The following is a 21,774-nucleotide window of genomic DNA, read 5'->3' as shown; positions in this document are numbered from 1 at the left end:
GCTAGAGCCTTGAGGACATTTCCACCCTGTTACCCCTCGCCCTTTCTCTCTGTTTTTTTAAGAGCCGGACGGAGATCAGCTATTTTCATTCAGCCTATTCATTCCAAAATACTTATATAGAAAATTTCTTTGCCTTCTGAAATTTTTCTCTTAATTGAAAACATGAATGTTACTGGGCTTCAAGTGCCTAAAGGGTTGAGTCTGGAGAGAGATGACAAAGAGCTAGAAATTGTTAACTCTTTCCCTGAAAATTAAAGATAACGTTAGGTAAACATTGTTTAGCGCACGATTTGCATTTGCTTTTCCTTGCCCTCTGTTCTTCCGGATAGAATCCTTTATCAGTGAGAAATGGGAGGATAAACTCCTAGAGAAACAGTGACTCCTGTCCAAGAAGTTCAGTATTTTTGACTAACTATGACGCCACAGCACCATGACAGCATGACTTTGAGATAACATGACAGTTTTACGGAGGGAGTTGGCGGTGAGCATCATTGTGCTTTTCACAGTTACATCTTCAGAATGCCTTCAACATTTATGCCCCAAATTGAAGGAACTAGACTCAAATCAAGAATAAGAAATTTAAAATTAATGCTTTAAAAAAAAAGCTTTTAAATGAGGGATGATAAAAGGGGTAAAAAGTGTATGGTGGCAGCCTTAAGATGGATTTTAAACAGAAAACTTGCATCTCAGTTTCAACCATCTTGAGGTGCAGGTCTTTTCATTTAGAAAAATCATAGGTTACACAAGGCATTATTTACTCCGTAGACATAATAGCTGTAGAAGACTGATTGCCATCTGTAACATGTATATAAAATTAGCACGTGTGTATACATACGTGTGCCGAATGATCACAGGAAAATTTGAAACAGAAATAACTTATTACATGAGGCTATCTCATCCAAGACTCTGTTCTCAATTCTTGGCTGATTTTTTAAAACTGGAGCTGGTTTGCAGCCCTCAGCTCTCCTCGTCTCAGCTGTAACTGGTTCTAGCGAACTTCCTCTGGAGTTGGAATGGGCCCAAGTGAGAAACCATCTCTACCACTGATGGTGTGGCCTTCAATGTGAACTTTCGTGTCTGAACCTCAGCGTGCCCTCTGGGAAAGGACATCGTTTACACCTACCTCCTCCGGTTGGTGTGGAGATAAAAAACCTACCACAGTGCTAGCGGCATCTGATAGGTTTTTATAATACACATATAATTTCATTTCTTTTCAGATATTTTTAACCTGCCCGATACAAAGAAATACATAATTTATATTGATAAAGTATGTCAAATATAGATAGATAGACCCTTAGAATTACATTAGGAGGTTCTCTTTATTGTTTCAATAACCAGTTTTACCTGGGTTAGTCTACATTTCTAGTGTTTTTAGGTTGCCTAAGAGACTTACACAGAATTGGCTTTCTCTGACCCTCAACTCAATACCACTCTTGGTGATGCCCTAAGTGGCCTGATTTCTCTGTGCTGTTACTTTGAAAAGTCACAGGATTTCTCTCCTCCCTCTGTCGCCACTAGGTTTGGCTATCCCTACGGAGCCTTTCTAGTCTGCCAGTTGGCATCTCTCTGAACCAAGTGGGCTTCAGTCAGGAACACACACTGAATCATCTTACACACACAGGAAAGCACACAAATATTAAATGTACAGCTCAATAAACCATCATCAAGGTCAAGAGACAGAAACAATCCTGTTGATAGTTCCCTTCAAAGAGAGGGGCTCTGCTGATCTCTCTCACCATAGATTAGCTTTGCCTGGTTTTGAACTTCACACAAATGGGATTACACAACATGGACTCTTTTGTGTCTGGCTTCTCTCACTCCGTGTTGTGACTGCTATTGAAGGGAGCTGCAGGCCCTTTTCACCACTGTGTAGTATTCCATCATAGAAAAGTACCATAAATATACTGCATTTATCCACTCTACTGTTGACAGACATTTGGGTTACTCTCAGGTTGGGGCTGTTAGAACGATTCTAAACATGTGTTTTGGTGAACACAGGCACTCACTCTCTTGGGTGGAATTCCAGGAGAGGAACTGTCGTATCCGAGGATATATGGATGTTTGCCTTAGTAGATTATGGCCATTGTAACAGAGAATTTGTGAAAAGAATTGGTTGAACGGGTGTTAGGGAACTGAAACAGCAAAAGGGGAAACAGGCAATGCAGAGCTAGTGATTACCTGAGGCAGTTACTACCCCTAGGGCCAAAGGAACAAAGGTGGGTGTTAGAATCCAGATGCTTGAAGGAAAGGCCCTGTCCTGCTCAGAGAGGAGGCACCTGCTGGCCGGGACCCCAGGGGGACACAATGTGGTTGGTTCTGGGAATGCCAATTTTTTTTCAAAGCTGGAAACTGGTGCCAACTGTCACCAAGGTGAAGGCTGTGTCTGTGGACACAGGTCAGGGGGATAGCCAGACAGGACCTTGCCCTTCTACTCCCTCAGCCTCTCAGGCTCCCTCTAGCGCCCCCTGTTGGCAGAACCAGCAGGCAAAGGGTAAGGGGCTTGGCTGCCCCACCACAGCATCAGAGTGCAGGGTTGGAAGGGTGGGGTTGGAAGTCAATAACTGGCATCTTTTTTCAAGCCGACACTGTGATTTGTGACCCGAATGGCTCTTAGGATTTTCCTCATCTTTCTGACGTGTATGTTGCAAACGTATTGATCTACTTAGGATAGCCACATATCAAGTCGGTGACTGAACTTGGAGTATTTCGTATGTCTCATTTCAAGGCAAAAATAAAAACTAAATGTTCCATCAGAGTTGGGTTTAAGAGCATTCCCTGGGCAGCTGCATTGGTGAGGGCTTTGCAGGCGTCTTTTGGAGACCCACTTTAGCACAGGCTTTGAGGTAAATAAAGCATGGCCTTGGGAGGAGGTGGGAGGAGTTGGATTTGAGGTCCTCTTCCAGCCCTAACAAGTGTGTGACAAGTCAAGACACCTCTCGGAGCTTCGATTGGTCAAAATGGGATTCACCATCACTTCCGCTCCCGGGGCAGTTGTGCGGCTTAAGTGACATACTATGACAGTGATGGCTACCTCAGCTTTCTCCCAACATGGCACTGCTTTCCAGTGGCTCTGGTTTTAGGAAGTGAGCGTTTTTTGGCTAAATGGCAAACTATCTTTAAAACCTCACCTAGCCACACTCTTTGCTGATCCTTTGTTGTTCCTCTGTTTTCATGTTATCCAATAATCCTGAGATTGGCCTAAGGGAACCAAGAGCGGTAGAGACCGGGGAAGGGGGCAGTGCTGCTCTCTGCTCCTTTCACACACACTGGGTGTGATACCTCTTTGTTCCCTACAGCACTTGCTGGCACCCTTGGTGTGCTGCTTGGTGCCATGTTGAATCGTGTACATGTCCCCTTAGACGCCGAGTTTCTCAAGGATGGAATCCAAGACTTCAGCTCTAAATGACGCCTCGGCACCTAGCACAATGCTTGCGTACAGTGCACATGTGTGTGCGGTTGACCTTTGCGGAGGTAGAAAATGTATTTGGAGAGAAAGATTTTAAGTATTTCAAAAGGAATTTAATAAGAGACGTCCTTAGGCCAAGGCAATGCCACATTTCCCGAAAAGTGGCATCCAATAAACTTTACATTATGTGGACTAGCACACAGATTTTTCTTCGCTTACAAAAATTTTCAAATAGCCATTCAGTTAACGATGCCCGAGACAGAACAGAACTTTAATCCTGTTTGCTTTGTTCTTGGACCCTTCTCCTGGTGATCTCTGTAAGAATGACATTTGCTGCTTCTGTCTAGATTTTTGTTACAGGTTGACTCCAAATATTTGGCCCAACAGAACTATGTGAGGATGGCAAAAGTCTGAAATCACTAGAGCCATCTTAAAACAATTTCTCCTGATAACTAACTGGAAGACTAAGAGCGATCTGAAGTGATCACTCTTATGAAGTTTTCATTTTCTTCCTTTTTTAACCAGTCCAGTATTTCTGTATAAGTTTTAATTTTAAGAAACTTTATATCTAATGAAAGGTGTCCTGGAACAGAAAGACTCCTTTGTTGAATAGCTAAGGATCAATATTCATTCAGGAGTCCTTTATTGAGAAGTATCAGGAACTCATGCGATTCAGTGACTTCTCTTCTTCACAATGTGAAGGTAGCGTTCAATGTCGACAACTCTAATAGCAACTGCTGGGACAGACCCTGCCAATTCACGGCTCGGGCCAAGGCTGTGGCTCTCAGGGCCCCTGTGCAGCTTTCTCGAAACTTCCATCGCTCTGAGGTCTAAAGTCAAGGAGAGTGCAGTTGCCAGAAGCCGCAAATCGCTGAAGGTGGAGCTTTGGGACCCACCCTCAGGGAAACGTAAGTCATTTTACTTATGTGTATGGCCTATTTCAAGTAAATGAAAACAATGTTTGTGAGCTGCACTGTGTGAGTTTGGTGCTTCTAGCCTTCATGGGTGAAGGGATTTTATTTTGTCCTCTTTCGGAAAATATAAAGTCCAGACCTCATCCATAGTCCCAGTTACAGCAACGGCTGGCCTTTTCAACAATTGCTGGAAAGTTCCCTTGAAAGATTCATACGTGGAATGGAATGTAGGCAGAAGATTAGAGGCTAGAGTGGGCTCCTGTCGTGTGCCCTGTTGCTTTGATATACATTTCAATTCTTCACATTCTATATGTCTCTTACACAAACATGTTGAAAATAAATAGTGGAATCTGAAAGATTTTTCAAAGTAGCCAGAGTCTTTGTGACAGGGAGAACTATTCTAAAGAGTATTGCTGTAGGCAGAAATGTAGGGTCTGCAAACTGTCTTCAGCTGCTAATGGCCTCTCAATGATTCAAGTTTATTCTGGTGAGCACAAGTGAAGGATGACATTTCAAAAAAATCACTGTAGCAGCAAAGGCAGAGTTGTAGACACGACCAAGGAACGGCACAGGTTTGGAATAGAACACCTTGCTCTTGACTGTATTAAATCATTTTCAGTTTTGCATGATTTAAGAAAAATAAGGCCGGGCCTATGGAGAGCAGAAGAAAGTCCTTCCCCGTTCTGCCCTAAGCTGCGGAGCTCTGCCTGGAATGAGGCCCGGCCTCCTGTCCCTGCCCGTGCCTGGGGAGGTAGCCACCAAGGTCATGACTGCGCTCTCCGGGCCAAATTCAGCTGTGGTATGACTATCTGGGAGGAATCAGAGTCGGCTCCGGGAATCCGCAGTAAATCTCAAGTGGGTCGTTAAGAGGTTCTGGGGTTCCAGACAGGGGCCTCTGCAGGGAACGATCTCTCGCAGGCTTTCTCTCCTTCCTGTCCTCCACCCCCAGAGTCAGTCCTCACTGCGCACTGCTGAAGTGTAGAGCCGCCCACACAAAGCCGGGCAAGCAGGGGATACCCCGAGCCTGAGGCTGGTTTCCAGTGAGGAGGGCCCCTGCCTCCATGCTTCCCAGGCCAACGTCTGGGCCCTGCAGCTCCCGCTTTACCCCAGGCTCAACGTGGCCTCTGCCATGTGACTCGTGCCTCCCAGGGAACCTCGAGGCAGTGGATGCTTACCTAATGTGACTTAGGGTGCCTACAGGGAATGGGAGGGTGATTCTTACTCTCTTTAAAATAACGTAAGGGAGAAGAAACTTCCTTCTACCCTCTGAGGTTCTGTGGCTGGCCTAAGAGTTTAACTGACACAAGACAAACAGGAGAAAAGCACACAAGTTTATTTAATATTTTTACATGTATGTGGGAATCTTCAGAAGGAAGATGAAGACCCCAGGAAGCCATTAGATCCAGAAGCTTATACACCTTTTTACACAAAGAGAGATAAATTGGGAATGGTACAGGACAAAGGGGCTTGGGCTGGGGCAGTAAACTGTGGGGCAGTCCTTGGGAAAGATACAGGGGAAACGAATGGAAGGTCAGGGTTATTTCAGTAGGTTTGTTTGTACCGGTCCATTCCAGCGCCCACCCCCAGTCTCCAATGATAAGAACATTCTCTTCCTGGTACAGGGAAGGTACCTTTCTCGGTGGCAATGTTATGACCTGCTTTTAGGTAGAAGGGGGAGGTCGGAGAGCCTTCCCTGCATCTGCTGTTTCTCAATGGCCTTCAGTTCACAACAATCAATATGTCAGAGTGGCATCCTTTGGGGTGGAGTGTTCGGCACCCCTTCAGTGATGGTCCTGTCATTTCATGCTTGACAATAGAATTTGAACTTTTCACATCTCAGTTTGCAGGGAAACTGAGATAAAGCAAGGGCAATACAGTAATCGACGAGGGAAGCCCTTCGATGCACAGTTCTTTCCACTGTGTGATCTATCCAAACTCAGTGTGGCCTCCTGGACTCTGCTCTCATGAAGGGGCCCTGGACTGGCGGAGCTCATGTTAATCTACAATTCAGGTTCTCCTGTGCTCCTGCCACTGAGCAGCGTTTCCTTGGCCATCAGCTCTTGGGGCAGAGTGTATACACAGCCTGCTGACACAACCTCTGTATTACTGTCCCAAGTCCCTGTGGCAGCAACTGCTTATTAGTGCAAGAGAAAATTCCAAAATAAAACACGGTCCAATCATTTACTTTAACAAAAGATTTATTTGAAACAGGTATGTGTAGACATATACCAGTCCACAGGATTGATCAAAGCCACAAATCACTACATTTTCCAAAACCTCTAAAAATACAAGTAAATGCCCTTCATTTGTATTCACTCCAGGAGGGAACCCAGCTCCGCTATAATATGCGGCTGTAATTTAACAACCAGAGGACATTAATAGGACATGAAAATGGTAACACTTCTAGAGGGAGGGAACAAAAACCCCACACTCCATAGACGCGCTCACTACTCTGCTGGGAGCCAATTAAACGTGCCCCCACAGCCCCGCTTCCCTCTGCATAACCAGATTAAAACCTCCCTGTTGCAAACAATATTTAAGCAATTGGAGCACAGATGTGACAGCAGAAAGGAGGGCACATGGCTTTGCTGGCATGAGAAAGACACCGCAAAGACGGTGCATTCAAACAGCAATTCAGTGACCTGCAGGAAAGAGGAGGCACGCAGGCTGCAGACCTAGCTGCTCCTGGCGGAGGCCCCCGGGGCCCCACCCCTGCAGCGGCAGGGCTGCAGCTGGTAGCAGGGCCCTTCAGAGGGAGGCTTCCTAGGGAAGCAGCGGGCACACTTCTGAACTCAGCAATCACCGGCAACGTGGGAGAAGGAAGGTGGAGGAATGCACGTGTCAGCACACACACTGACTTTATTAATGAAAAGCCCGCCAAGTATCCACCTGTGCAGGGATCCTGTGGGGAAGGACAGAAGCCCTAGGACAGGGCAGATTTTCTTTTTCCACTTTTTAATTGGTGTTTACTGATCCACCTGTAGTTGCGTGGTGGTCTTCGGGGGTGACTGAATCCAACGCCATCGGAAGTGGGTTCACATCCTCACCTTCAGGCTGTCCCCCTCCTTCTGGCCCCTTCTCTGCCTTACGGAAGAGCTTGCCTATAAAAGGCTCTTGATAAGCTCTCTTGACCCCTCAGTTTCCTGGGCAGGGTTATTTGGATAGCGCTATTACCTCAACTTTCTTCTTCCTATTTCTGTCATAAATCAAAGCCACCTGACACTTTGTTCCTGACTTTTAAAAGGAACAGGTCTCCTTTCTTTCTTTAGCCAGGTCAGAAGAAATGCCGATGGGCTAATCTTGGGAGCATGTTTTTCTTGGTCTGGAGCCTGAGAGAAAGAGCAGAGTGGATGTCTCTAAGGCAACCAGGGCAAGAGATTGTCATTGACAATGAGCCAGCCCGGTGTAAAAGAATCACTCTTTTGTCTCCCCTCAGCGAGGGGAGCAGAGGTGTTGGTCAGAGTTAACAGCTATGGATTATGCTTGGGGTGGGTTAGCAGGGTGAGCTCGCCCCTCTTTTCTGCCCCCTTTTGCTTCACAGCTTCTGAACACTATGTTGGCTCAGTAGCCTTTTCTTCCCGTTGAAGACTGCATGCTGGTTGGCCACACTCAGACCCAACAAGCTAAGAGAGAACTTTCCACACAGTGCTAGTGGAACCTTGGCATTCAATGAAGCTCTTGTAATGTCAAAGGAAATGTGTACTGTGGGACAATACGGGATGTTGAGAAAAACAATAAGTGAGAAGTAGAGTATTTCAGATCTATTCCTTTCAGGGATACTTGTTAATATATTCTGGGGGACCTTGGACTCTCACCTCTACGACCCACTGGAAACCCTTCTCATCATCCTCATTGCCTTGAGGATGGGGAAGTGTCCAGGATGAGGCTAAACAATCTCCCCCAAGGCTATACTGAGACCAACAACGGTCTTGAGTCAGTGGAGAACCAGCAACAAAGCCAGCTGAGGTAGGCTTTCCCTTTGAAGGGGAGTGGCTGTCTTTTCACTATCTCCATCATTACTAAATTCGCTAATACAAGCACGATGAAAGTGTTTAACGAATATGATGGGGATGCCATCTTTTACCTTGACCTGATAAACTCATTTCTTTGCCAGGTTATTATTTCGGGCTCTGCTTAACCACAGTTTCCCTGTTCCCATTTTTTACGGATCCCTGGAGATGAAGTCTACATTTCAAATGCCGAGACTGAATTGCTCCTTGAATTACCTTGGGACAACGACCCTTGGTAGTAAGCCAAACGCCAGCCGAAATGTGTGCACTTCCTTCCCATGTTCAAGACGAAAGACTACCTCATTCTCTTGCAGAATTTTGCAAACATTCTATTCAACTTATGGTCTAAGACATAAACCCCTAGGAACAGAAATAGGATTAAAAATTCTCTTCAAAAAATGAGATAAAGGGTCATTGTTATAACAAATGGAGATTACAGACTATAGCTTTCTTTAAAAAAAATTCAGTCGTAAAGCCTGTAATATATACATCTATATGCATTTTCAGACATTAGTTACTCATACCCACTTTTTTTTTTCATTATTCACTGCTTCTTGACAAGTTATCACTGATTTTCACTGCCAGCTCCCTACAGCAAGACTCGAAGCCTTGTCAAGGAAAAGAAAATGTCAACAGAGTTCCCAGCCATGCTCTGCCAAAACTCAGGTTCACGTTTTAGGATATTACTCCACGGATGTTAAAGCAACAGCATCTCCTTTCTCCAAAGGAAGGTTTTGTATGCTCTACTGATCCCCCCCAAATGATCACATATGTGCTGGGAGATGGGAGAACATAACGCTGGTCAAGAAGTCCTGAATATTCCGCAGAGAGGCAGGATGGACACATCAGCCACACCCCAAAATTATTACCAAGCCCATTCTGATCAGCAATGAAGTGCTAATCTGGACAACCAGGCAGAAATGGTTGGTTTATTCTGTTCTCCTATCCCGCCTTTTTAATGGGCACTTTCCCCAGCCCCCTTGCTGGTCCGTGCTGGTGTGTAGTGGAACTCAGAGCTAATGCATGGAAGGGCTGCTCTTTGCCTTCTGCAGACTCAGCCAGAACGGAACACACACTCGTAAGTAAGAGTTGGCAGTCTGTGTACGACAGCAGACCAAGGCCGGCCCTCAGTGGATTCTGCTACTTTAGCCCAATCCAGAGGCCAGCCCTATAGCGCTGAGCAAGTATGACCTGTCAGCCTGTAATGTCACTTACCATGTGGCCGAGTGACAAGTCCCATGTGGCATTTCCACTGAGCTGACAGCCAGAGTACGCAACTTACTCCAGCCCACCCTGCTCCCTGGGGAGGGGCCTGTGTGACACTCTGACCTCAATTTGAAGATAGGACAAATGACACAGCGCCTGAGTTGGCCACGGCTAAATATCATACATCAGTCATAGTGACAGCTTCTCCTTCTCAAAGCCCAATTTAGTCATTTGGCCACCAGATAGCTTGATCGCATACAACAATTAATAGACTAGAAACGTTTCCCATCTAATGTTTTCTTCTGTGTGCACATTTCATTATTGCAAATACTGTTTAGTTCAGTTGTCAAAAGGATCAGAAAATATACTTAAATCTCAGAAAAATGTGAACTGCACTTTAACCTAAAACATAAAATAAAAAATGAAAAGCCCAAAACAAAACACACACACATTGTAATTCACAAATCTAATTCGGAAGGCCTCAAGTTTAAGAAAGAGCTAAGTGTCTGACAAGGAATGAGCTTGAGTTCCCCTTTCCAGAGGCTTAGTTCCAAATGAAACCAAGGAATCAGGATGCCTAACACACATTCGATTCAAATTTTCATTTCTCCTCTATACTTAGGACATCATCTCTCTGGGTGTCCAATAAAGACCTATACCTCAGTCTGTTATGTTAATTCCAGGCACATTTGTGTGTGTTGGGGGGGTGTTGTAATTCCTGCATGACAGTCCTTTAGGGATTCACCTCGCTGGGTGCTCTAGTATTTAAAAATGGTTTTCCACCTCGGGGAGCTAGGAACTGCAATTTTCTAAGCCTCACCTGTTCACTGCATTGTTCTGCTTCCCCTTAAGCCCTCCCTGGATCCTGGTCACGTCATAAGCAAAGGATTAGTTTTCTTCGTCAATGCAAATCATACTTTAAGTTATTACAATGCCCAATTAAATGTGGATGCTCCAAAAATAAAGGATAAGGAAGCAAAGTGCACTATTGTTTTATTTCCCAATTTAGCGCAGCCAACCCCCAGAAGAACGGTGCCATTTTAAGCAGTAACAGCTGCCCAGAAGTATTTATGTTAAGCCATCCAAAAATCTGGTTTGGCAACAAAAGCCGAGAGGAGAGAACGTGCCTCCAGGCTGGCCATTTATTAAGGGCTCCAGGTGCTCATATTCATGCCCGAGGGCACGCAAGTTCCGTCCAAATTTAGAAGGTGGGACTCCACAGTTTGGGAAGGCAGTGACGAAGCACTTCTTAGAGTCAGGACACTTTCTTTTCAGAGGTGCCTGTGTCTACCACTGACTGGATTAGGACGGAAACCTCACCCATATAGAAAAGGGCATTTCCTTAAATGTTTGGAATTCTTGCTGATAAAAACTGCATGTCAATGTCTTGTTTAGCCTCCCGCATGCATCACCACAACTGTCTGGGCTTCCAGGCTTGATTTCGGTGTCTACTGAGCAGATCTGGCTAACATGTCCTCTCTGTCCTCCTCCCCGGGTCTCTGTGTTCCTTGCCTCTCGCTATCCCCTTTGATGGTGATCTTTCTCCACTAGCCTCAGGGGCCCCCTACTCTTCCACTGGGTTCACTCATCCTGCCTGATTTTAGAGTTACAGAGTGACAGGCGTGTCCCTCCGTGGGGCGACATGCTATACATTCACTTGTTTCCCAGCAGTGAAAGTCCAAAATGGGCTCTGAACTCCTGAGAAAATACATGAGGGCCTCATTGAAGTGAATGCCCAAGGTCCCATACTCATTGGGGAATGAGTATTGAGAACCTGACCAGAGCAGGAGTGCCAAAGCGTTCTACCACACACTGACCTGCAGGCTTCCCTGTCGTGGGAAAGAGGCAGAGAAACATTTAGAAAATACGCGAATAGCTATGCTTCTTTTTTTTAGTTTCAGGAGGTGAAGGGTGGTGGCAGAGGGGATTTCTTGAATCCATATCTGAATCTGTGCTAGGACAAGAAATAGTGCACGTTTGGGTTGGTTGCCCACTAGCTGCCATGTGCTGAGCACAGCGGTCAGCCATGCAGAAGGTCTGAGATGAGAGAAGCCCGGACAGCCCAGAAGGCACCTGGGAAGAGTGCAGGAGAATGCTAGAAGACTGACCCACCTGCCCTGCTGGGAGTGTGGCTAAGAGGTTAAGAGAAGCGTTCTCAGGGTCACCACACTGATAGACATTTTTGTGATTTCACTGTAATCAAGAAGTTTATGCCCACTTCATACAAACAAGATAGGAATCAAAACAAGACATCAACCTGCCGACAATGAAGTTTACATGCTGCCTGGTGGACTTCATCTGTGAGTGAACAAAAGAGGAAGGAAGCGTGCCCCCGCTCCAATTCCACAAGATGAGTTTCTCACGCAACATAAAACTCTCTTAGCTTTCTCCCAGAACAACCAGTACTGATGTTTAAATATTGGTGAAACGTAACGTTTTTAATTTCACACCTCACAGAGCACAGTTGAATGCTTCAGAACAAGGTAAACAGAAGTTAGGCCAAGCACTGTGGATGAACTGAAAGGGAACAAAATGGCTTCCCCCGCGGCATCTACTCCAGGTTTGCGAGGGAATGTGGAACTAACAAACTGGCTGGCTAAGGCCACAGAAATGGGTTTTATGGTTTGGGCTGCTGACACCAGTCTCTTCTTACAGAGATGTGTTAACACTGGGTGCAACAAGCCGCATCTCTTTCCTGGGACCAATCAAGACGACTCACGTCTTATTTCTTCCTCGATTTCCTTTTGGTGGTGTCGTAAGCACGGACAATTTCTTCCTGAGTAACAGCTCCATGCTCTTCTTGAGAGAAGGCATACCCATCTGCAAGAGGAGTACACACAGGGATTGGTGAGGAGGAGAATCGGGGGAGCACGCTGGGTTTAGAAGAAAAGGCCTTTGTGGGAGACGGCAGCTGACCTTTGCCACACTGGGCTTGCCAGCCTCGGGCAGGCAGGGGCCCCGGATGGACAGACCTGTGGCTTGGAAGGGAAACGTGGGCAGAGTGTGGGGTGGGGCGGGACAGGGCCTGACTGGTCCTGGCTGCTGATGCCGAGGGTGGGATGCAAGGCACTGGGAGGGGTGGGGGGAGGGCAGCCTCCCTGCAGCTGAGCTCAGCCTGGGAAGCATAAACAGTGGGTCACTGGTCCATGTCTGCACTTTCCCAGCGCCAATCAAGAGGAAAGGCAACTTGCTCGACTCCAGAAGTGTCCCAGACTGCCCAACGCAGCAGGCTGGCTGGGTAATTTATGAAGCTGTAAACAGGCCGGGGAACACACACACAACGCTAGTAGGCAAAACTGGCCATGTGCACATGATGCTTGCGGCATTCCTGCTCTTACAGGGGACTGATGTGGACTGGTAATCAGAAATTACAGTGGGTTCATTTTTGTGGAAATAAAGGAAAAGATCACAAGATAAAGTCAAGAGGCCACAGGAACACTGGGTCTTATCATCAGTTCCAACAACAAGAATAATGCTAGCAGCAGGCGCAACAACGATCAGATGCTATGTGTATCGGGCCTGTTCTATGTACTACACACAAACAGCTCATTCATTCCGCCCAGCAGCCCCATGAGGCAGGTGATAGTATTCTTCTCGTTTCACAGATGGGGAAACTGAGGCACAGGGGGAATTTTTTTTACCCCCATGACTTGCCCAAGGTCACAGACCTAGTGAGTAGTGTAGCTGGGAGCCCAACCCAGGCAGTGCTTCTGCAGGACCAACACTCTCCCTGCATCTCGAGTTCTAGAGAGAGCTTCAGCATTCAAAAGCCCACAGTAGGGCCCTCCTTCCTAACTGGTCCTTCTGCCGAAGGAGCATTTATAAGACTTTCTCTCTCTCTGTTGGCTTACCTTTCTGGGTCAGGGGTATGGAAAAGTCTCACAGCTGGATTAGACATTCTGACCCAAAGACAACAACAGTGAAATGTCTGACAAGGGTGACTCCCATCCATGTGTATACGTGACTTGTCAACAGACATGTTCGTTCACTGTCACGTTCTTTAAAGGGGAAAAAGAAATCAGAAATTGTGCCCATGTACCACCTCCTGGAGTGCTAATTATTTTACTCAGACCCTTGGCTTACAAAGGAAAGTTTCTGAACTATAGAGACATAGAACAGCAACGTATCTGGTGGGAATGGTGAGGAAGGTGCTCCGCTAGAGGATGCTCAGGGTGACTTCGTACTCTGCATGTGCTCATAAACCAGAGTCTCTGCCCCTGGGCTGGCGTCCCGGCTCTCCTGGCCACTGCCTGAGGAAACTCCAGGGCTCAAGAGGGCCACCCTGGGAGGCGAGGCCTTGTCTGCACAGGTGGCCTGGGAGGCAACGAAGGCCCCGGGCTAGGTAGCAGGGGCGGGTGGGAGCTAAGGAAGGACTAGTGAAGGATGAGGACAGAAAGGAGTCTTCCCCAGGGAGCTGTCCATCTATTGGCTCACCTCCATCTCTAACAAAACCAAATCCAGCGACCAAAAAGCCCGCTGTGTGGCAGCCAGCAGCCGGGGCACAGCAGCCCCCGGGCCGGCGCGGGCCCCACCTGGCTGCCTCCGGGAGCGGGCAGTGTCCCTGGGCTGCCCTGCAGGAACAGGCCTGGGGAGGGAGGCCCTGGGGGTGCCGGGTGCAGGTCACTTGAACTTCCTCGTCATGGCTTTCCACACAAGGAGCCTTCAGAGGCCTCACGGGACCTGAGGAGGAAATGCCTCTTCTCTCCTCTATGCCTCTGAGAGCTTTTAGACTTTCCCCGGATGAGCTGCTTGATCAGTGAGGCCCCCGGGACGAGGAGCCGTCCTCTGTCCGGCTTCGGAGGGGCGGCTCCCTCCCTGGCTTGTGCTGTGGTGGCCCCTCTAGGACAAGGTGCTCTTTGTGCAGCTTACTGACTGCCGTCCGAGACCAGCCGCCTTTCCCTGGGATGTTTCCAAGCAGAATCTAGCAAACAACACGGTCTCCTCCAGTCACAAGGCTGTGTTCTGTGGTCGACGTGGATAATCTCTATTCTCCGGTCTTTAAAGGTAACATTTCTAGTAAACATCTGATGTTTTCCTGTGGGAGCCACACAGTGGTCGTCTGTGGCCTGCTGTGCCACCCCAGGTGGACGCTCCTCAGCCCGGCAGAGTGTGGCTCTGATCCCAAGCAGCGGGGGGCCCTTCTAAGTGCTCTCCATGAGCCGTTCTGGTGGCAGGCTGATGACTAGGGAGCTCTCCACCCTGAAGGTAGCTTTCTTCACCTGCTCTGCTTTCATCTTGGATCCGGGGCTCAGGGCCTGAGGCAAGAAGGATGCTTCTAATCCTTGCCTGGCAGTAACTTGGCCACAGGACCATGAGTTCTTTAAGTTCTCTGGGTCTTCTTCGTCTACTGTTCCGTGAAATAAAGGGCCTGGACCAGGTGAGGTCCAAGTTCTGGCAGAGCTCCCACCCTCCCAATGGGTGCCAGGCTTTTCTGTGGCTAACTATACCCAGGCCACAGAACCTTCTCCTTCATTCAGGGCCAATTCACACTCAACACCAATGGAGGAAGCCTCCACCTCCATACCAGAGAAGAAAGGAACCTGTCGCAACAACCCATCCAAATAGAACAGGTGCTACTTGTCTTTTTTGGTGGGCTTTGTGGAGGGGGTTCTTGGGGGAGAGGAAGAAATGAAGGGGACTCATTGAGACAAAAAAAGCAAACATTGTTTGGGAGCGTCCTCTTAGGAAAGGTAGCTTAGCATCTGGAATTGTCTACTCCTTGGTCAAGTGGGAGGAACAAAAGCCTTGTCTTCCTTATTCTGTTTTTCATTCACGTCCTGCCTATGCCTACTGAGACAGAGCCAGAACTGAGAGCTGTAAGGCATCCGTGGCTTGTATTTGACTCACTGGCACGAGGGCCTTCCGCTGGGATAACTCAGCCACTCCAGACTGGGAAGGGCTTCCGGGTATCCACTTGAGAGGACCTTCCCAAGCAAATCTCTTCTCTCAGGGTAAGTTGAGACCCAGAGGTCACGACCAAAGGGCTTATCCAGCAGTTCCCATCATGTTTCCAGAATGTTATGCACTAAGATTTTCCTCACTAGACTTTCTTAGTGTCCGCAGAGACTTGAACTCTGCAACTCAAGAAGGAAAGGAGGATGGCTTGGTAGGGTTATCCTGGGGCAGGGGTGTCTCCCTGGTTCAGATATAATATTTTCCTCTCAGAAACCAGGCCTGGTGGGAGATAGGGCTATAATGGGAAAAGTTTTAGTGGGGCAAAAGAGGCTATAACCACCCAACTAGCCTCTGCCTGTCCAGCTTACATCCCTCAGCCTGACAAAGATGCGCCATCAGGGCACCAGCTTCTGCCTGATGAACATTTAGCCGCCATTTGCATCCAAATGCGGAGCTCAGAGGAAGGCTCCAGCTCTTAGCCTTTCCCACTTTCATTCATCTTTCAGGAAGTCCTGACAGCCACAAAGTAATGATGGGGGCCTAGGGAAAGCCATCCATGGACCCAACTCCTGAACTTCCCTGGGTTGGCTTCCGGGGAAGCATCTGCTTCCTAAATGCTCAGCTGCAGCCAGAAACTGGGGGCAGAATAGGGTAGGTGAAAAGAGATGGAAGGGGAGGGAAGTGTCGAAGCTGTTTTGTATTCTCCTGATAGAACATTTGGTGAAGTCCATAAAGTCATGTCATTTTTTTTTTTTCATTATTTTGGAATAAAACTCCCCTTAAATAGCTCTGATAACATGTTCATGAGAGTAGAAGTTTCCTGTCTGGAAAAAGATTCCTAAAAGCAACAGAAGTGGGGACAACCATGAGGACGACAAGGAATTGAGACTGTAGGAAATGCTGATCTCAGTTATATATACTGTGTGTTGGTGTCCTGGTGTCCTGGTGTCCTGCAAGGGATTAAAAATGCTGCCAAGATGAGAGTTGTTCTTCTAGTTTTCTGGGAAGAGAGGCCCAGGACAGTGGAAGGGCAGACCCAGGAGGGATAGCTAGGCTGGAGGTTGAGAGGAGAATGCGGAATTTCTCACAGGCCAGGACCACTTCTGGTCTCTCCATGGCTTTCTCTAGTTACTGATAGAACGTTTGGTTATCGACCGGTTTCTTACTATTAGTTGCTGGGTGTTTTTAAAATGTGGTGTGATTTTAGAGGCTTTTTTATTTCTTGTATTTGTTCATTCTAATTTTCTTTTGTTCTTCAAAATCCCAAGTCAAGAAAATTTTTTTAGTAGTTGTTTTAAGACATTGTATGACTCTCCTGTAAAAGTTCTTACTCAGTCTTTGATCTCAATATATGTATCTTATATATTCTTCCTAGGGTTATTGTGAAATATTTATTAGAGAAGCAGCAGGGCTCCATGGCATGAACCCCACTGTTTACAGAATCAGTACTCATTTTCTCCGTGTCTGCTAGAAAGAAGGTGCTTTATATACATCGTCCTAAAGCCTCACAAAGACTGTGTAAGATGTGTATTATTTTTTTTCCCTTTTAGATGTATATTATTAGATTTCTTTTTTCCCTTCAGTGGAGGAAACAGAAGTTTAGAGAAATATGTACATCGCCCAAAGTTACTCAACTAGTGGCAGAAAAAAACTGGTAATACCTCACATTTTTTGGACTCCATATTGTCAGGTACTATTCCAGGCTCTTCGTATAAATGATCAAATTTAATTCTCCCCCAAAACCCAGTTCTTACATCATCTCCATTTTACAGGTAAAGAAACGGAGAGGTTAACTTACCTAAGTGCACAAAAAAGTGACAGAGCTGGAACAGGACCCCCAGGCAGTCCAGCTCCAGAAGCGGGGCCCCACAGACCTCACTCCCTGGACTGCACCATCAAGCCTCCTGACTGGACCTCTCTCCTGGCTCAGAGAGACCATGGCTGACCCAGATCGTTGGGCCTTGCTGGGCCAGTTACTATACTGGCCTGAGCCCCTGCCACGTGCTCCTGGGGCTGACACCACCTACTCCCTGGGACAGGACATGAAGCATGTGAGGCGCCACATGGACTTGGTCTCTGCCATGTTGGTATCCCATGTGGGAAAGTGAGGAGAGGGAGTCCATCCTTTCCTTCTCTCTGTAGAAAATCTGTGAAGATCTGTTGATGGGTGGAGCTCAACCGAGCCTGATACAGACACCTCAATACCTGTATTATGGATACAAGGATTCTTCACTTCTAAACCATTCTTGTTTCCTTCTGAACACCTCAGGGAGAGAAAGGGAAGCAGGAAGCAGTGTTGTTGAAGAGATGCGAAGTGCACGTGCAAGAGAGGGGGTTCTGGAAAAAGAGGTGGGATTTGGAGGGGCAGAAGCAGGTGACAGACGATGACATGCCAACAGGCCTCACCCTGGGGAAGGCAGAGATAACCCCCTCCTGAAGGAAACCAGTGCTAACAATGCCCCTCAGTGGGAGTCAAGTGGCTTAACTGCTGAAATAGCCCCACAACCCCCATGAGCTCTGCTACCCATCTCTCTTTCATGGCCTCCTGCCCCCTCCCCTGGGGTCTGGCACATCCCCACTGACCCTGGCTTAGGTTTGGTCCCTTCAACAGAAACCAGGCCTGGCCTCTGGTGTTGAGTGGGGCAACAGTGCTAGATGTGGGGCAGCCTTCCTGGGAAAAGTACAGACTTTTTCCCCAGTGAGGGTCGTTGTTTTAATTAATAAGCTAATATTAATGAAAACAGTGTATATTGCTATCTTTGTGGGCAATAAGCCAAAAGTAAGATCATTTCAGCCTTAGAACAAAATCCTGTTGGGAGGGTGACAGAAGGATCTCGACCACATCAGGATTTTAAGTTTTAGGATTTTGTCATTCAGGCATTTGATTGGGTCCCAGGGAACTACCTGCACTCAAGCTACGCTCGCCTCGGGCCAAATACACAAACTCCACTTCCAAATGTGGAGCTCCGGCTTGGCAGTGGTCTCCAGACATATCAGCACCAGTATGCTTTAACGAAGCCACCGCCTTCCCCGCGCGGCTGGGGTTGGGCTGACCGGAATGTGGCCGGGGCTACTTACGGGGCACACACTGCTGGATGGAGCCTCCCCGGAAGAGAGTGGGGGGCGTCTTCCTGCTGAGCCTCTTCAGTAGGCGGTCACGTTCATTCATCCTGCAGGCAGATCAAACGCAGTCAGTCCTGGTTCATAGGAACACCTCTCAAAGGGCCTCACCCAGTGACTTGAGGTTGCAAAAATAAAACAGACAGGGGAAAAAGGCTTCCTCACGTCAGGAAAAACGTCCAGGTTGGCAAGCAGCTCTATTATTTACAGTAGATGCTATCCCGACACCTTGAGTGCACTGCTCCCTCTTCTAAAAGGCGCTCTGTTTCCAGTCTGTCATGTACGTAACGCCTCTCAACGCTGCCTTCCTCTTAACCGAAGCTCACTACAAGTGCCCTTTCATACCAGGCTCACCCTTGGCTTTCCAGATCGCTTCTGCAGGCAGTGGTCTGTTTCTAGGGAAATGTCTTAAAGCCTCCGTTCCACCTGCAGCCGCCTCTCCCCAAGCCAATAAACTCCACCAAGGGCAAGAGCCTCCCCAGGGGCCTTGGGTCCCCAGCAAGAGACTGATTTCTTTCTGCACAACCTGATTGTTATTTTGAAACAGTGAAAATCAAGGTGAGTTTTCTTGGAAAACACAAGGATTAGGAGCTCTTCTTGCCTTCCCTGAAATGATTCCCTCCAAGTTTGGCACCTCTGTAAGGAAATATGGAGCACAGCTGTTGTTTATTCCTATAAAGCAAAAGGGGGATGCTTTAAAATTGCCCAGGTAGGCAAGAGGGCTTTGATTTCTTATCATTACAATGTCACTTTGCTTGCCCCAGGAGATTCCTGGTGTGTGGGAGTTTGCCAATGCCCTCCGATACGGGCTGAATTCTGTTCCCCCCAAATGCATATGGTGAAGTCCTAACCCCCCAGTTACCTCGGAATGGGACTGTACTTGGAGACGGGGTCTTTAAAGAGGTCATTAGGGTGGCCCTTAATCCAAGATGACTGGTGTCCTCTTGAGGAGAGGAGATTAGGACACAGACACCCACAGAAGAAAGTCCGTATGAAGACCAAGAAGACAGCCATCTACCAGGCTCAGAAGGAACCAACACTGCCAGCACCTTGATCTTGGGCTGCCAGCCTCCAGAAGTGTGAGAAAACAAACCCTGCTAAGTCACTCAGTCTGTGGTACTTTGCGATGGCAGCAGCAGCAGACACATCCAGCCCGGATCTGCCGTTTGTGGGAACGTGAGGCACAGAAGCTGGGCTGCCTGCCGTCCCGAGCACCTCCCCTGCCATGTCGTGGGCCTGGAGCCTGAGGAGGATGGTCTCCTGACCGGAGTCCACTTCACAGCAACCTCAAGGGCCTCGAAAGAAGAATGGGGCCGCAGGTATTCTCAATAGTTCTCTGAGGTGAAGTTCATTTTGCTCTTGAGTTTCCAGAAGAGAGTATTTTCTGATTATGTCGGTCGAAAGGACAATGTTTAATTCATCACCAATTAAAGGCGAGCCTCAGCTAGCTAAGCTTGGCAAAATGTCTGATGGCTGATCAGGAAAAACACTTTTTCTATCCCTTCACACTGGCTTTCCCTTCTCTCTCATGTCTTTTTCTTCCCGGGGCCAAATTAATCTCACTGGGCCCTGCTGAGTGACTGCCCGGGCCAGCAGCCGACAGGAGCAGACGACCGAGGAGGAGCCCGTGAGTGTGCCGGGTGCCGTCCGGCTGGGAGCTCGCTGCCCCCCTACAGTCTGCGGTTCCCTGTGCTGGCTGCTTCCAGGACAGCGGAGGGTAATGAAGGGCTGTCCTCCCCGTGTGAGCCAGCTCCGGCCAGGATGCCTCCATGGAAGGCGCTGCCAGCCTCTGCTCAGGGCGTGTGTGAAGACGGGGCACCTGAGGGCTGGGCCACAGCTCCCTAGGGCAGGCTTTCCAGCCAGGTTGTGGTAAGGAAAAGGCACTCCCTCCCCAGGAACCCAGTGGACGGACTCAGCCCAGGCTCCACCAGCACACCCGACCTCTGCCCTGGCCACCCCCGGGTCTCCATGCTCAGGTCCAGAAGCTCTGCCGGCGGTGGGGCGAGTGAGAACTTCACAGGACCACACAAGCGGGAAATCCCGCATCTTGGTCTCTCACAGGGCGGGTGAGGAGACTCGGCTGTACCAAACACAAAGGTCGCAGGATGCGTTGCTGGCGCTGTTCCTGCCCCTGCCTTTGCGCCAGGCAGATGTCCCTAATTCCCTCGTGAAATGGTGTATGCTTCTCTCTTTTTTATAAGGAAAACACTCCAAACGCATAGAAACTAGTACGGCGAATGTCCACCAACCTGCTCAGCTTTAGCAAATGGTAGCTCCGCCGCTTGACCCCTTGTTTCAGAGGGACCCACTCCGTCCTGCAGCCCTTCCTTCCAGGTGGCAAGGAGACACGTCCACCCAGAGCCCACGCCTGTCCCCCAGCCCAGGTATTTGGGACGCCAGAAGTCCCTGTTGAGTGACACCTCTCCAAGCTGGCATCCAAGGCCAACCTGAGCTCCTCACTCTCTTCCTAAGAGCAGACCCTATAGCCAGTGTGCACTCTCCTAGGCCTGTGGGTGGCCAATGGGTGGTTTTTTGCAAGGGATATGTATGCGGGGATGGGGATGTCCAAAGACATGTGTGCGAACTCCCTCACAGTGTAGGACAGAGAGATGGGGTCTGCTAACTCTTCTCCATGCCACCACTTTCTGGCTCCAACCCCCAAAGAATCTTTGTGAAGGTATATTAATCAAGGTATATGGCTATTTGTTAGCTTGACTGATAACTTTCACATACCCAGACATGGTACTTGATCTCCATTTGTACTCTCACACCAAGTCCTGTCCTGGTTGTGAGAACTACTTCAAAAAAATTTTTTTAGGGCGCCTGGGTGGCTCAGTTGGTTAAGCGACTGCCTTCGGCTCAGGTCCTGATCCTGGAGTCCCGGGATCGAGTCCCGCATCGGGCTCCCTGCTCGGCGGGGAGTCTGCTTCTCCCTCTGACCCTCCTCACTCTCATGTGCTCTCTCTCATTCTCTCTCTCTCAAATAAATAAATAAAATCTTAAAAAAAAAAAAAAAACCTGTCTGAGAACCCAGCTGAACAGGCGCTGAAAGAGGCATCTGCCTTGTTTATCTTTGTATCCCCAGCACACAGGATAAACTCTGAAGTACAGCGAATGAATAAAGCAAGCGAATGAACGGACTAGGTCATTCATGTGATGCTTCACATCCTTCTCTGCTTACTAACTCCATCACAGCACTGATTGCACTGTGCTGAAATTGTCT

General features: G+C 48.1%; 1 protein-coding gene across 2 annotated transcripts in view; it reads right to left on the bottom strand.

Moving 5' to 3' along the window:
* Positions 1 to 6,500: 6,500 nt before the first annotated feature.
* LOC102734599 (phospholipid-transporting ATPase IB) overlaps positions 6,501 to 21,774 on the bottom strand; it is a 567,820-nt gene continuing 552,546 nt past the window's right edge. For both annotated transcript variants that reach the window (XM_081814745.1, XM_081814746.1), the window contains 2 exons: positions 18,510 to 18,601; positions 6,501 to 12,356 (listed from right to left, as the gene is read on the bottom strand). In XM_081814745.1, the coding sequence (XP_081670871.1) occupies positions 12,259 to 12,356; positions 18,510 to 18,601 (190 nt within the window). In that variant the 3' untranslated portion in view covers positions 6,501 to 12,258. The remainder of the gene's footprint in view (positions 12,357 to 18,509; positions 18,602 to 21,774) is intronic.

Source organism: Leptonychotes weddellii, chromosome 3 (genome assembly GCF_054177405.1).
Source record: "Leptonychotes weddellii isolate Sample4059 chromosome 3, ASM5417740v2, whole genome shotgun sequence".
NCBI classification, from domain to species: domain Eukaryota; kingdom Metazoa; phylum Chordata; class Mammalia; order Carnivora; family Phocidae; genus Leptonychotes; species Leptonychotes weddellii.
Note: the sequence above shows the minus strand (reverse complement) of the source record. Positions and strands in the feature narration are given on the sequence as shown.